The sequence below is a fragment of the Pararge aegeria genome, chromosome 18 (assembly GCF_905163445.1).
Source record: "Pararge aegeria chromosome 18, ilParAegt1.1, whole genome shotgun sequence".
Taxonomy (NCBI): Eukaryota; Metazoa; Arthropoda; class Insecta; order Lepidoptera; family Nymphalidae; genus Pararge; species Pararge aegeria.
In genome coordinates, this window is record NC_053197.1 from 5953449 (window position 1) to 5968151 (window position 14703).

General features: G+C 36.2%; 1 protein-coding gene across 2 annotated transcripts in view; it reads right to left on the reverse strand.

Moving 5' to 3' along the window:
- Positions 1–2508: 2508 nt before the first annotated feature.
- The window catches only part of LOC120631410 (G-protein coupled receptor moody-like), a 64710-nt gene continuing 52515 nt past the window's right edge, over positions 2509–14703 (reverse strand). The window contains exons 5-9 of one of the 2 annotated variants that reach the window (XM_039900980.1): positions 12297–12424; positions 10118–10271; positions 8046–8272; positions 6359–6502; positions 2509–4187 (exon numbers count right to left, since the gene is read on the reverse strand). In XM_039900980.1, coding sequence (XP_039756914.1) covers positions 3946–4187; positions 6359–6502; positions 8046–8272; positions 10118–10271; positions 12297–12424 — 895 coding nt within the window. In that variant the 3' untranslated portion in view covers positions 2509–3945. Of the gene's footprint in view, positions 4190–6276; positions 6503–8045; positions 8273–10117; positions 10272–12296; positions 12425–14703 lie in introns of both variants that reach the window. The other variant, XM_039900981.1, reaches the window with a different exon arrangement.

A 14703-nucleotide genomic window follows, 5' to 3' on the forward strand; every position in this document is an offset into this window, starting at 1 on the left:
AAAACTTAAGCCAACTTTTTAAACTACTCCAAAATGGGCCCAATAACCCTGCTACAGTGGAACTGTAAAAGTTTACGTCCCAAGAAACATGAGTTAACCTTCATAATCCCACCATTCTTCCTCCCAAAGTCCCCCGTCCTTTGAGTGTTAAATGTTTTTTAATGTTTGTTTTCAGTCCTTATTGTAGATTTTTATGTAAATATATAGTAAGTAATAAAATTAAAGTATAATGTACAAAAAATATCCGTGTAAGATATATATGCATGTGTTGTCTGTGTCCTTAGGTTAAAGAGCTAACTAGCTAATAACAACTATTTCTTGGTACAAATTCAAAATTAACTTTTCATTAGTTTCACCGATCAATCTCCTTCGTGCCTTCTTCATCTACAAGACATTGGCGAAATACCTTGTGCCCAGTTGGCGCAGACAAAAGCCATAAACAAGAATTGAATTGAATTGAGCTTGACGTTGAGCGTTGACACACAGATATTTTTTTTTATTCCTTCCCATAGGAGAAACGCAAAGGTATATTACTGTAGAGCCATTTGAAAGACTGACAGTTCAAAGTTGACAATTAAGTTGGACTATAATGCTTTGCTTGTGACAATAATTGATAAAGCCCGCAGGCATTATTACAGCGTGGAAGATAGAAGTTCATCAAGATCAAGGGTCGGATACAGAAGGCAGTAGTCCTTGAAACGGCGCGTATTATGAGGAGGTTCCTCACTCTGGAGCCCTGACCGCCGGTTGCTTGGGAATTCAAAAGCCCCGCAAGCGGAGAGTGGATGTTTTCTTTTATAAATTTTTAATAGTGTTTTTTTTTTTTTTTAAGCAATGTTAAGAATTAAAAAAAAAAATTAAAATGAATAAATGATAGATAAAAAAAACAGTGGTAAACTTCTCCATTTCCATGTTTCCGTGGCTTAGCAGGAGGGCACGTTCGCACGGACGATCCGGGGATATAAGTTTTGTCACCTACCCGTGTTAGCCTTGCGAGGCAAAAATGGACCTCCCTGTCGCAGCAGTGAGCGCTGTGGTTAAGTAGAAGGTCCCGGGTTCGATCACCGACAGGGGCAATTTGGATACTTGTTTATAATTTCTAAGTTTTCCCCGGGTCTGGTCCGGTGGAAGGGCTCCGATGGTTACCGCCCTAAGTGATTTAGCGTTCCGGTACGATGGAGAGTAGAACCGTATACCTATGTGGTATAAGTATTATATAACAGCCATTCCCCTAACAGGAACCCCGTTACCATCTTCGACTGCATCATCACTGACCATTAGGATCAATTTAAGTCAAGGGCTTACTTGTTCTAATTACTTGTAAAGTCATCAAACCATTTTTTGTAGAAAAAAAAGGTTTGATGACTTCCAGCCCGCTGAACGAGTCCGGTTCCAAAATTCCCACGAAGTCCAGTATGAAATTTGGATTTTGATCCAAACTAAAGAATTTTGACTTGATTTGATTGGTTTTAGAAAATATGACATTGACGCAATCATTGTTCCACCAAATGATGAATGGGATAAAAAAAAAATCTTATAGTAGGTAGGTACATTTTAATGAGAACAATATCTTCAAAGGGGTCATTTTATTTCCAAGTGGATTAAAATAAATAAATACCTCGTTACAATAATAATATCCATCAGTTAAATTCGATTTCTTATAAAATAATATGGCATTGCAGTCAATATACGTTAAAAAATATTTTACTTAAAGTTACTTACATATTATTATTTCACTGAACAATATATTATGTCTTAAGAGAAATATTCCAGAAGCATGAATACTGCGCGCCACATAAAAAGAGCGCTGATGATTTACATGCGCAGTCGATCATCTTTGCAGCTCTAAGAGTATTAGTAAATTAATATTTATTGCAATAGATTATCACAAACTGGTATAATATCTTCTCAGTCGGTTCGCTCTTAGCATAGTTCGTAAGTTTAGCCACAGAATAGATAATAGTGTTTTAATGTTGACGGCCGACTGGCGCAGTGGGCAGCGACCCTGCTTTCTGAGTCCACGGCCGTGGGTTCGATTCCCACAACTGGAAAATGTTTGTGTGATGAGCATATAAGTGTTTTTCAGTGTCTGGGTTTTTATATGTATTTTCTAAGGATTTATGTATATATAATTCATAAAAATAATCATCAGTCATCTTACCCATAACACAAGCTACGCTTACTTTGAGGCTAGGTGGCGATGTGTGTATTGTCGTAGTATATTTATTTAATGAGAGGGCACAATTTCTTACCTATCTAATCTTCTTTCTAATCTTAATTCTGTCTTATCTACATGTGCACTACTGTAAGCTGTCCGCTACTGCAAACATTCCAAGCCTTCTGCCGATTTCAAGCTGAGTCAGAGCCATATATGTTTCATTTATCCCACCCAATTACCGGGTCCGTATCGTCGTCATATTAATCGTACCATTATCAAGCTTCGGATCTCAGCGTGAAGCCTTAGTTTACCCCGTAGGCATCTAAACAAGATAGCGTATTGTGTTTTTGTGTGTTAAATTATCTTTGATGATCGCAATAACTGTACAGATGATACGCAGTCATGATACGTATCGGGATTCGCGACCGCGTATCATGACTGCATACAAACTTTTTCCTTGTGCGACTATCATAAGCGATACGGATACGGTAATCTAGTGCCGATGATTATTTCTAAGACTAAAATAAAATACATGTAATTAATGAAACAATAGGTAAATCGCGTTCAATTGCATGTAAATAACTACCAGTAAACCGTACTACGCAGTAAACCTTTTGGGTTATTTCTCAGAGCAAAAACTAAGCGTTACTTTTACGTAACGCGACGTATTCGAATAAATCTTTGGCTGTTTCATATTTAAAACTTTAAATTTATTAAATATACAATACAAAAAGGGGAATGTACAAATATACAAATACAAACTACATTTTGGAATGTATCTTAGGTGGTTTAAATGGCGGTAACTGTCTTAAATACACAGTTTCAAAAACATAAAACCTTCAAGTATAACTTTAAATGTCTTCATATATAAACAACCATTGTCATCTTATAATCAAACTTACAATTAATAATAAGTATATCATAAATAGGCACCTAACTATATACAATATAAAATCTAATAAAGTTAATTAATAGCTTGCGTGTCGCTTTTTAGCTGGACGGATATGTTTTAATACTGAATTTATATTTATTATAGTGGGTAGATTATGAACATTTATGAAATACGAATTAAAATTTAAGAATCTACCTACTAAAGGTATAATTTACATTATTACTGAGTTCTTTCGTAGCCTAGCACGAAATATGTTGTAGGCGTTGGTTGTAGGAGAAAAGGGGTAGAGTAATATGCCTGGCAGGTAAGGAATACCTACTTATTTGGTAAATTATTGTCATCAGCCTAATCTTTGTGGTTGTAATATTGTGGTGTCTATCTGGTGGAAATTGGTAACTGGAACTTACAGACAGCAAAGTAATATTTATAGGGGACGGGGTTTAGGATGTACTCTTACTATTTTGGTACACAAACGATTTCATTAAAAAGGTACCTTTATCTCTATTTTAAGGCAGTGAGATCTCGCAGTGAATTGTTTTTAAATGATAATAAGTATACGGTACTAATTTAACTTTAGTTACATCGTTGCTCAGTAGTGGTTCATTGACCTCTATTAATAACACTGGCTATCCCTATACAAATGTTAACTTTAATTATTTTTCGCCAAATTTAACATACGAGTTTCCCTGGAACTAGTAATATAGCTTTTTATACTCAGTCAAGAATTCTAAATTAAGTTCCAAAACAGTCAATGAATGAGAGAGAACAAAGTAACAACAGCCTGTCATATCAACAAAAAGTTTTACAGATAAAATAAGTGTTAAAAAATGTGCACTTAAATTAAAAAAAAAACTAAATTAAATATCTTTGGTTCGTCTAGCTAACAAGCGACAGACTAAGCGCGATTTTGGTCGATTTCAAATCTCGTCATCTTGATCAAGGTTCCTCTTGATCCCAAGCCGCTGGTAACCGTCTCGTTTCTGGGCCCGATGCTCGAGCTTCCTCTGGATCCGGGGTATACGTCTACCTTGGAGAGGGAAGGGAGCCCCGAGGGTCTGCCCTGGAGTCCGCCAGCGACACTTGGCTTAGCACCGTTCGTGTGTTGCTGAAGCTGTACCCGTGACGCTCGTTCCATTTCTCTAAAAGAATGTGAGACTAGTTATTCAAGTATAGTGTAACAGTTTAAACGGTACTCATTCTATCCCTCCTTTTTTTGTACATCAACACACCTATCCATTTATACAAAGTGTAACCGAATTACGAATTGCTGTTGAAGGATATGTTGCAATAGTATATTTCAAAAGGAATCACCCTATAAAAATGTGGAATCAAAAGAAGCATAATAATTTTTTCATACAAACTAATTCATAACAATCTAAGTGTTGACTTATGACAACCCTATTGAAAATAAAAGAGCGATACGCGCATAGTAACTACGCTACGCGACACTTAACTAATAAAGTGATAGGAGTCACAGGATTTAAATTTTTCATGTGATGTTAGGGCAGTATCTGATTTCTTTCAGTAACAACAATGGCAGTGGTTTACTCAAAAACTTTTACTAGCTTTTCAGTTCCACAGATTACAGTAAATAATTTACGTATAAAGCCTGCGAAGTAATATTTAGGTTTTCATTTACTCGTTGTATATCTTTTTTTAAGTTTCATATTCTAATTGATGATCAGGGTGATCTTGAGTTAGAATATGAAATTCCTTCAAGATCACCTGGCGGTTAGCGATAGTGCAATCTAAGATGGTAGCGGGCTAACCTGTTAGGGTTATAGCAGTGGTGTTAAACCCCAATCGGTGTTTACGCGTCATCGTACCAGAACGCTACATCACTTTGGCAGTACGTCTTTGTCGGTAGGGTGGTAACTAGCTCCGACCAAAGCTTCTCCTACAAGACCAGACCAAAGAAAATTCAGAAATTATAATTTCCTAAAATTCACGTCGCGGCCGGCACCCTGGCTCACTCACTTATAAGGCCACAGCGCTTACCACTGCACCAACTGAGAGATCGTCAATCCTCATTCACCAGTGAGGTCGCTAGAATTATAAACTTGCTGGTGTTGCCAGTATCCGCGTTTTTAGGTTTCTAAACCGTTTATTTTCCCGGCATAAAAAGTATCGTATGAAATATCTGGGATGCAAGCTATCAATATGCAAATTTCGCCAAGATCGGTTTTTCTGTGTGGCTGTATAAAGGTAACAAAGTCTTTTTTATGTTGCTGGGGAACTTTAACCTGGTGTTGATCCGGGATAATAAGTCAAGGAACAGAAGCAAGTTAAAAAAAAAGGATTTTTTGGTGTGCCTTCGGAATAGAAGTAAGTCATGAAGTATTTAAATAAACGTGAAAATTAAAAACATGCAATATCAATGAAAGATGGATTGTTAGTTAGCAAAAACCAAGGTGACATTCAAATTAAGGTGACCTTATACCTATTGTAAGCCCCTACAGAAATTTCATTAGACATTGAGTTTATACTTGTAACTCATACCAGTACGATTCTAGCGATGGACGGACCAAGCAGATAACATCTGATGGTTAGTGAAAAGCCATCGCCTAGCCAATCTAAACATAGCAACCCTTCAGAGGGCATAGCAACCACGTCATTCAAAGTCAAAGTAAAAAAAAAACTTTAATCAAGTAGGCCCATAGGTGGCACTTTTGATGCGTACATAAGAACCGGAACCGGAACCGCATTGCAACAATGCTGCTTAGCGGCAGAAATAAGCATGGCGAATATACTCGTACTTCCCTGGACGAACTCTGTCAAAAAACCTCTACTACCACTTAGATTGAAAAACGATATACTTCTGGCTTTAAAACGATTTATATCGGAGACGAAAACTCATACTATAAAAGACTTCATACATTTGCAGCAATAAGGCCGCCTTTGCATGTCTCCATTGTGTTTTACTGTAAACTCCTTACCTTACGTGCAATAAAGTGTTTCTTCTTCTACGTTTTCGAACAACAAATAAATAAATTTAAAATTGACACAGTGTACATTTTTCTACTAGTCAAGTCACACTCAACACTCATACAACACTCCCGAATTATCGGTTGATCCGTTCGGGAAATACGATACCACAGACACACACACATACATACACACACAGACACGTCAAACTTACACCCCGTCGTTTTTGCGTCGTGAGTTGAAAACAAATGGCCTAAAAGCAACCACACAAAGCAGGAATCAGGTGACCAAGCAATGATACCTTCAAGTTCTGATATAGGAGGCGAACGCAGACGTGCGATCCGGTTTCTTGATGTGGCATGCGGGCGATGAAGGATACGCACCGCTGGTGAGGCCCGATAAACGGGAGAGAGGGCAGCAGAGGGCGGCTGCGTAGGCAGCGCGATATTGCGCGTTCATGATGACGTAGATGATCGGGTTCACGCATGCGCTCGCGTACAGGAGGAGGTAGCCGGCTATGTGGAATACTGTAAGAAATAAAGTTAACTTTTTTAATTTCAAAAATGGAACAAGCTGATGGTATATGTACAACCGTCTCCAATAGACAGGTCTACACTAAACAGGGCATGCAATGAACACGTCCTGCAACGTGGCGCGGGCGCCCTGTGTCCATCAATTGGAGACGTAGGTGTAAGTACTCCAGCAACAACGGTTTTTAGATTGGAATACAGGCATTGCAACAACGCTGCTTAGCTGCAGAAATAAGCGTAAGTAGTACTAAGCTCTGTCACAAATAGTCTTACTAGTTACTAGATACTTCCGTAAATACTACCGTAAGTTACGCTTCCTCCACCGAATTAAGGGTCGATGCATTAAAGTGTAAGTGAATGACCGAAGTACCGGAGTTTGTGTTCTGAAGGATCGCTGCTCAAAGGGCTGGTAAACCTACTGCTTTTAGACACGTTTTTGATTAATTTAGGTTAGGTAATCCAATAGTCATTGGCCGATAAATCCACCAATCATTGATTTATGGAGTTATTTCAGCCAAAATATTATTTTTTTTATTTAAAGAACTTTATTGCCTAATATAGGAAACGCACACAGGATCACTTACTTAAATATAATTATGTGCTTTAGTTTGATTTGTATTGGTTATCACTAAAAGTGATCTCTTCCAGGTTTCAGGCTACTTTAGCTAACGGAATGAGGCAATGAGTGACGGGAAATCGCAATTCTATACATATAATTACATAGATTTAAACTCTATTAAAATACATGGATAATCAATAATTGTAATATTATATATAAATATATATATTTGTATATATACATAAATACACATACATACACGGCTTAGAACTTCGAATGTCATCAGGGAGTGTGAGTTCGTGAGTTGCCGCTTTTACAGTAAAGGACTCCGAATAACTGCGACTGCATTTTACCATTCTTAGAATATAAAAAATACGTCATAATATTTACAGATGATCGTATTACAATGGCCATTGTTTCTTCATCCTGATAATGTAATGAAGCGCGACATTATAGTGAATATTAAAGTTACTATGAGTTGGAATAATTGAAAAGTTTCTACAGTTGCTAATGAAATTATTCAGATATAAGGCGAGGAATTCGTAGATTAATTGACTATGAAGAACTCGGTTTCATTCTTATCGGAGCATAATAACTTATAGAGCAATAAAAAAGTACCTACTCTAGTTGAGAATTAAAACCATTCATCTCCGTTTTTCTGAACAATAATTTTTGTAGGTACATCATTTTTTATGACATATTTTATGACACAAATGATGTACAAAAGTAAGCCAAAGTAACATCAAGCCAATCGTTGATTTGGTTTGGTCCAATCAATTAAGTACCAGCACGGCTAGCTTGGGCAGGAGACAATTATATCCTCGGGGAAAGGATATAAATTTATTTTCTCCCACAGCTTTATCAACTCTCAGAGCACTGTGCACAAGTGGAAATGATAAGAATATGTGTATTAATAAACGGGGGTAAACTTCTCCTATTCTCCTAGCCCTGCAAAAAAGGAAAAAAGTACCAGATGCTTACCAGGGTAATGAACGTGACTATCAGCAACTTTCGCGATGGTAATAGGGAGGTAGCAGACAAGGAATGAGAGGAAGATAGCCAGCACCATCTTCGTTATCCTCCATTCGTTGCGACGTGCTTTGGTTTCTCTTGTATCCTTGATGGTAGAACGCTTATCACTGCCATTATTGAGGGTTCCAGGGATATTGTGTTGCGAGCGTTGATGCTCACGCATCCTTTGCTCTGAACTGTAAAACAAACAGAGTTTTGTTTACTCATGCATTTTTAATTGTTTAGTCGTACTACGTAGGCATATCCACGGGATAGCATAGTATGCCTGCTAACCAAAAAGCGGTCGTATCGCATCATGTTCAAGTTACATCGTCGCAGCGAATTCCGACGGCAAGCTTTATATCATGATGTGATACATTTTTTACAACGCTTCCTATGGGAATTAATTGTACAAATCGGCCGAGCATATTTAATAAGTTTAGTTTTAATATTATAATAATTAATAACTCTAAGACTAATAAATTTATATAAGTCTTAACATCGTTTTATTCTGCACCTTGCTGCGACCCTAAATATAGGTGTCGTGACAATAAAACTACGTTTAGCTGTTGCTCTGGTAGTTCGTTCGCATTACGGTAATTCAAAATCTCGTGGTAAACTTTTGTTTTCCTGGAATAAAAATTTTGGGTCCTTTTAATTCTATGCCAAAACAAAGTTGATTGGTTGCTTTAGTTAGAGTGTGAAGGAGGGACAAACAAACATACATACAAACACACTTTTGCATTTATAATATTAAGTAAGGATTAGATACTGCTAGATATTTTTTGGGTACGGCGACAAATAAAGCGGGATCCATGTCTTATGAATCTACGTCTCTGAAATTAGAAGTCAACGGATCACTCTGCCTGTTAGGCGGTCTCGTAAAAGTATCCTAATAAAAAGTCCAGTAAAACGTACCAAAAATGTTTCAATGTTCAGACGGATCTTTTTTTTATTTGACCACAAAATAAGCATTTGTCGCCTGACCCCCATAGATACGAAGGTAGACAATTTAACAGCCCCGTAAAGCCAAATATAGTATAAAAATGTCAACTCCCTATTTGTTCTTGCCATAAAGATAAGGAACGCGCTTCAGAGCATAAAACATTCATATTGCGTACCTTTGGAGCGCGTATTCAAGTGAACCGAAGTATTCAAAGCTCATTAGCTGTGGTAAATTCTAAGCACTAAGAAGCTTAAACATGTCTTTTATGTTTCGAGCTGAACAGACCTAGTATATTAAAAGCACATTACAAGTTTTAGATATAAGTTCGTTCTCATCATAAGACTCTTCAAGATCCATTAAAAGTTTCAAAGCAAGTATTTCAATTTTCAACATGGCGTCGCAAACGACGGGCATTTATGTGAATTAACAGTCATTCCATAGTTTTATGGATAAGTCGTCAAATGTCTCGCTTATATCTTCCTACTACGAGTAGTATTTGAATATGATTGTGAATTATTATATATGTATATACACAGGTATTTTCGTCTTCATGATCTATTACAATTGAATTTACAAGCACGTCGTAAAAAATAATTTTTAAACCAATTAAACCGTTGAGCAAAAGGAAATGGCGTGTTTAGAAAAATTATAATGATCCGCGGATAATTTTCACTCAATCTAAAGAATTCGCATTTTCAATATTTATGCAGACGATTCTTTTTTCTTTACTTTGAATTAAGGGGATTTAACCAAGAATGCTATTAATCAACATCAAAAATATCAGTAACTATAAACATACAACATGTAGCTAAAGTGCGTCCAATTTATCTGCGGACTAAATTTAAGCAAACAAAGGTCCGGCCGTTCGCTTAGTGAACGGGTAAACAACATTTTAGTCTATTGGTAAAATTAAAATGGATTTTCAATATTATTATTCAGTAAAAATATAAAAGAAACTAAATATGTTGTTAACCTCTACTATACTAAAAAAACATAACCTAATTTCATCCAAAATATCCACGACCTGTCATTTGTTTGATTACATTTGGTCCGCGGATAAATTGGCTGACACTTTAAGTAACAAGTTAATTAATACCTGTGGACGACCCAAAATATTCTTGCGTAGCAGATGAAGATAAGTAGAGCAGGAACGATGAAGGCTATTACGAAGAGTGCAGTCTTCGCCGAACGACCGTTATCGTCCGGCACTATGGAACAGGTGCCCAATTCTTTATCGTAGTCGAATTTACCTGTTGGAAAGATATTGATTAAATATCATTATTTATGTACTACCTGACAGCATAATTGGGCTTAGAGATTTATTTATTTATTCATGAGACACACCAGCAATTCATTGTAACTACATTCATAAAAAAAAATTAAATTATGGAATACTAGAGGAATATAATACTTTTGTGTTTGTACTGACTTGTGTTGTTATTTTAAAAAAAGAGTTGCTAATTTACAATGACTTCAGAAATGAGTTTAGAAGAAAGCCCTTCTTCACGTTTAGGTTTCATATTATTGTTAGTGTATATAACACTATTTATTATTGTTTTAAAATGTTTATTATCATATGATGTGTGCAGACTACAATACCTTTACTATTTGCTGTATTCTTAACTCAAATTCTGACTGCACGACTATAATTACAGTGAATGTCTCTCTCATCGGGCTAAACTAAACAATTCTATTTAGTTTCAACTTACAACAGACGGGTTTAAGATGAAATGTAAATTCATATGTCTCTAAGGAATACAAAGGTAATTTAGGAGCTTAATAGCTATTTTCATTTAATAGGCCTTCGTCTAGGTATCCATCTGGGGTAGCCATCTTTAGGTGTGCACAAATACATGTTGGTTTGTTTTCGAACGTGAAAGGAACTATACCTGATTTACATGAGAGCATTTTAAATTGTAAACAGTTCATCCATATGTAACCACCAAGTTGCAGTTTATTTCTTTCTTCATGTTTTTGTTACATTAAGAAAAAAGAAAGAATGTATAGTAAAGAAGAAAGAAAAGAAGAAGAAAGGAAAGAAGTAACAAATCGTGCCATATTACATCATTACATGTTTTCCCGACGCTCCGTTAGTATCAACCAGAATTAACTATTCTCACCATCGTCATTTTCAGTTTTGAGTAAGAATATATTCTAAATCATGGTAGCTCTAGCAGTCTATCATCTGTCTGAGAAGTTATATTGACCTATGCAAATGTAAATAAAGACTAGACTATTAAAATTGTTACGTTCTTTAGTGAGCTACATGTTGTCATTTGTATAACACAAATTTTCTACCGCGCTATAATTATTTTCAGCTTCAGGAGATTTGAACATTTATAATCGTACGTTAATGCAAAACGCTTTTATGCTAGATAAAACTAACTGTGTACTTAAACGTTTACGGTATATCTTTATTATTGCTGATTTAAGTTTGATGTTTCTTTTTTATCTGGTGAATAGTCTTGGATACGTGTTTATTGATTTTTAATAGGTTTACTTTTCAAAACTTATTTCATGTTAAAGTGAAAATACCACATTTATCGTTTTATACTATTATCAATTTCTATTAAGCTAGACTAAGCTCTTCCCACGAGTGAGTATTTTCAGCTTTGAACATCACATAATAATAATAATAATAATAACATATAATAGCTTTATTTACATTCCTTACAATTAATTACCTTACTGGCTAAATATAATAGAGTTAAATATAATTTTCCTTAATCCTAATTTCTTATTTTCTATTTATAATGTTTTCTTAACTTAGTAATATATTGCCCTTATTGTACTTACACTATCTAATTTAGAACATTTATGTAAGGACCAACAGCGGCGGTAAAAGCCTCCTCCATATTTCTCCATTTGCACCTGTCCTTTGCAAGAGTACTCCATGTCTTACCCGCAACTTTCGCGATGTCGTCCTCCCATGTTTTCAATGGCCTACCTGGTCTTCTTTTCCATTCCATGGGATGCCAGTTGGTTACAATTTTTGTCCATCTACTATCTTGACATCTTTGAATGTGACCCGCCCACAACATCACATACGGATACGAAAATATAGATTTCATATTCAAATTCTGGGAGGGAGCAAATTCGACTCCCAGCATGCACCTCTAACTTTTCTAAGAAATGTGCGTTTCTAAGTAATTAAAATATCACTTGCTTCAATTGAAGAAGAAAAGATCGTGAGGAAACCTGCATGCCTAAGAGATCTCCATAATGTTTTCGAATGTGTGTGGAGTCCACTGATCAGTTAGTGATGTCATACATACCCCAGACTCCAATAAGCGTCGGAATCTGCATCCCGTACGAGAACATCCACGAAAAGACGATCATAAGCGCTATGTTGTGTTTACGGTACACCCTCGCGTACCAGCTGTGGTGGGCAATCATTATGTACCTGAAAAAACATATTCAATCAATCAATCAAGTCATTTATTGCAGAATAATGGGTAACCACCATCATTATATCAATTCATTACCGGTCCATTACAGGGCACGGGTATCCTACCACAATGAGAAGGACTTAAGACCGTAGTCCACCACGCTGGCTCAGTGGGGATTGGTGGACTCCACCCTCCTTTAAGATCATTATGGATAACCCTCAGGCATGCAGGTTTCCTAATGATGTGTTCCTTCACCGTTGAAGCAAGTGATATTTAATTGCTAGAAACGCACATAACTTAGAAAAATAGGAGGTGCGTGCTGGGATTCTAACTCGTTCCCCGGGAGTAAAGTTGAAGTTCTACCCACTGGGCTATAAGTCCTACCATCTGGGCTATCCTATTACGATCTTATTTCTTGCATAAAAAATGGTATCCGTAACAAGTTCTGAAATATTCTACGCCGTATGGCGTGCTATATTGCCGAAATTGATATAAGATATATTATTATTATTTATTATAAGATATATTAGAGATATCAGATAATCAGATATACATATTAGCCAATCTGATGATGAGTAAAAAACCGTCGCCTATGAACTGAGCAACTCTTCGAAGGGTATGGTAAGACCACATCCTGCAAAGTGACGCGCTGTGTCCTGTGGCGTAGGTGTTCAGCTCCTTGCTATTTATAACACTATTATTTTGAGGTATGGCAGACATTAATCATCGTCTCAAATGACACTGTCTTAAGACTATAGGATAATATAATCTACAACTGTCCTAACTCTTCTGTGCATAAATATACAGTTGGATAAGTTAAGGGCTTAGTAACACCTGAGCTGTTGCTCAGAGATGTTCCCAGTTTTAGCTACAACTAGATAAATGTACAATTTACCTAATCTTGTTAGTATTTATGAGTGAACTTGTTACTGTTGCGGCCTTAATGTGTATTTTATACAGGGATAAGTGAGGCGAGCACTAAATTGCATAATTAATTGTACCTTACATAAGGATACGTAGGTTTACTGATGCTTGATTCTATTATGGCCCCGCTTCACTTTTTTGACACTTGCTTCATTGGATTCCTAAGGTGCTTGAGTTTAGCCCCGCATTTTGCTTTAGCACCCTGGGACCCTATTGATTAATTTAGACCTAATTATACCGTTGAAGCTTCACGTGATGAGGCAAGCTAAACTCAGCTTATGCGTTAAACTGATTCAGAGCTGCGGTTTGAACATTTAAATTTACTGCACACCGTAATTTTAATTCACTTTGTTTCCAAACTGAATTATGATATTAGTCCTCGGTCTGATTTTCCTCGAACAGTGTGAAAGGTTCCCAACTAAGTAGACAATTATAGAAAATTCCAAAAGAGAAAGGTTTGACTACACTATGTAGACAATTTGAAAAGAAGCACAGGAAGTCGCTTAAAGTAAACTGCCTGACTATTGTGTGAGGAAATCCCTGCAAAAGATGAAATTGTATTCAGCAGTAGATGTCCAACGTTCAGATGATGTCGACGATAAGATGATGATGAAGGTACGCCAAGTTATCAGGTCATACATTAACATATGACTTTCCGTATTATTTCCGTAACCATTATAGAAATACGTAAACTTATCGATATAACCGATTACTGTCGTCAATTAGTTACGGATTTTAAATTTAGATATTAAGTCTAAGCAGACTTAAAATCCAAACTGCACACCAAGTTGCCACAGAAATTATAGTCCTATATTAACTATTACGATCAAAATAATCGAGTAATTCAATTACGATTTTTTTATTTACGCATTGTTCATAATTTTCCACATAAAATATAAAATTTGATATAAATTATCGCAGCTCGTCATAGAGACCGTAACTGATTTCTAACCTCAAATCTCATAATAACGTCGTCATAAGTAGCGGGTTGCATGTGGAAAGAAAAGGTGGAAGATATAGACAAAAGCTGAACGTTCCCGTATTTCATGTCTACATGATTTCGTCTGCATTAATAAAATATCATATTTTCAACACCTGCGGCTGGTATAAATTGACTTTGGATAATTTTTCGCATGCATTGCCACAAATTGGCAGAAGTTCTAACGCTATTTCCAACCCTCTTCGTGTACAAACAAAAGCTATTTTATATAAACTTATCTATGACGTGAGAATAGCATACCTGAAATTGGATTACTGAATCGTTGGTATTGAAATATGTAGAGTACTTTCTGTTGAAACTCTTCGAAAGTTAGAATACAATATTGAAGGCATCTGTTTAAACCACAGACTAATTTTTGGAAAAATATAT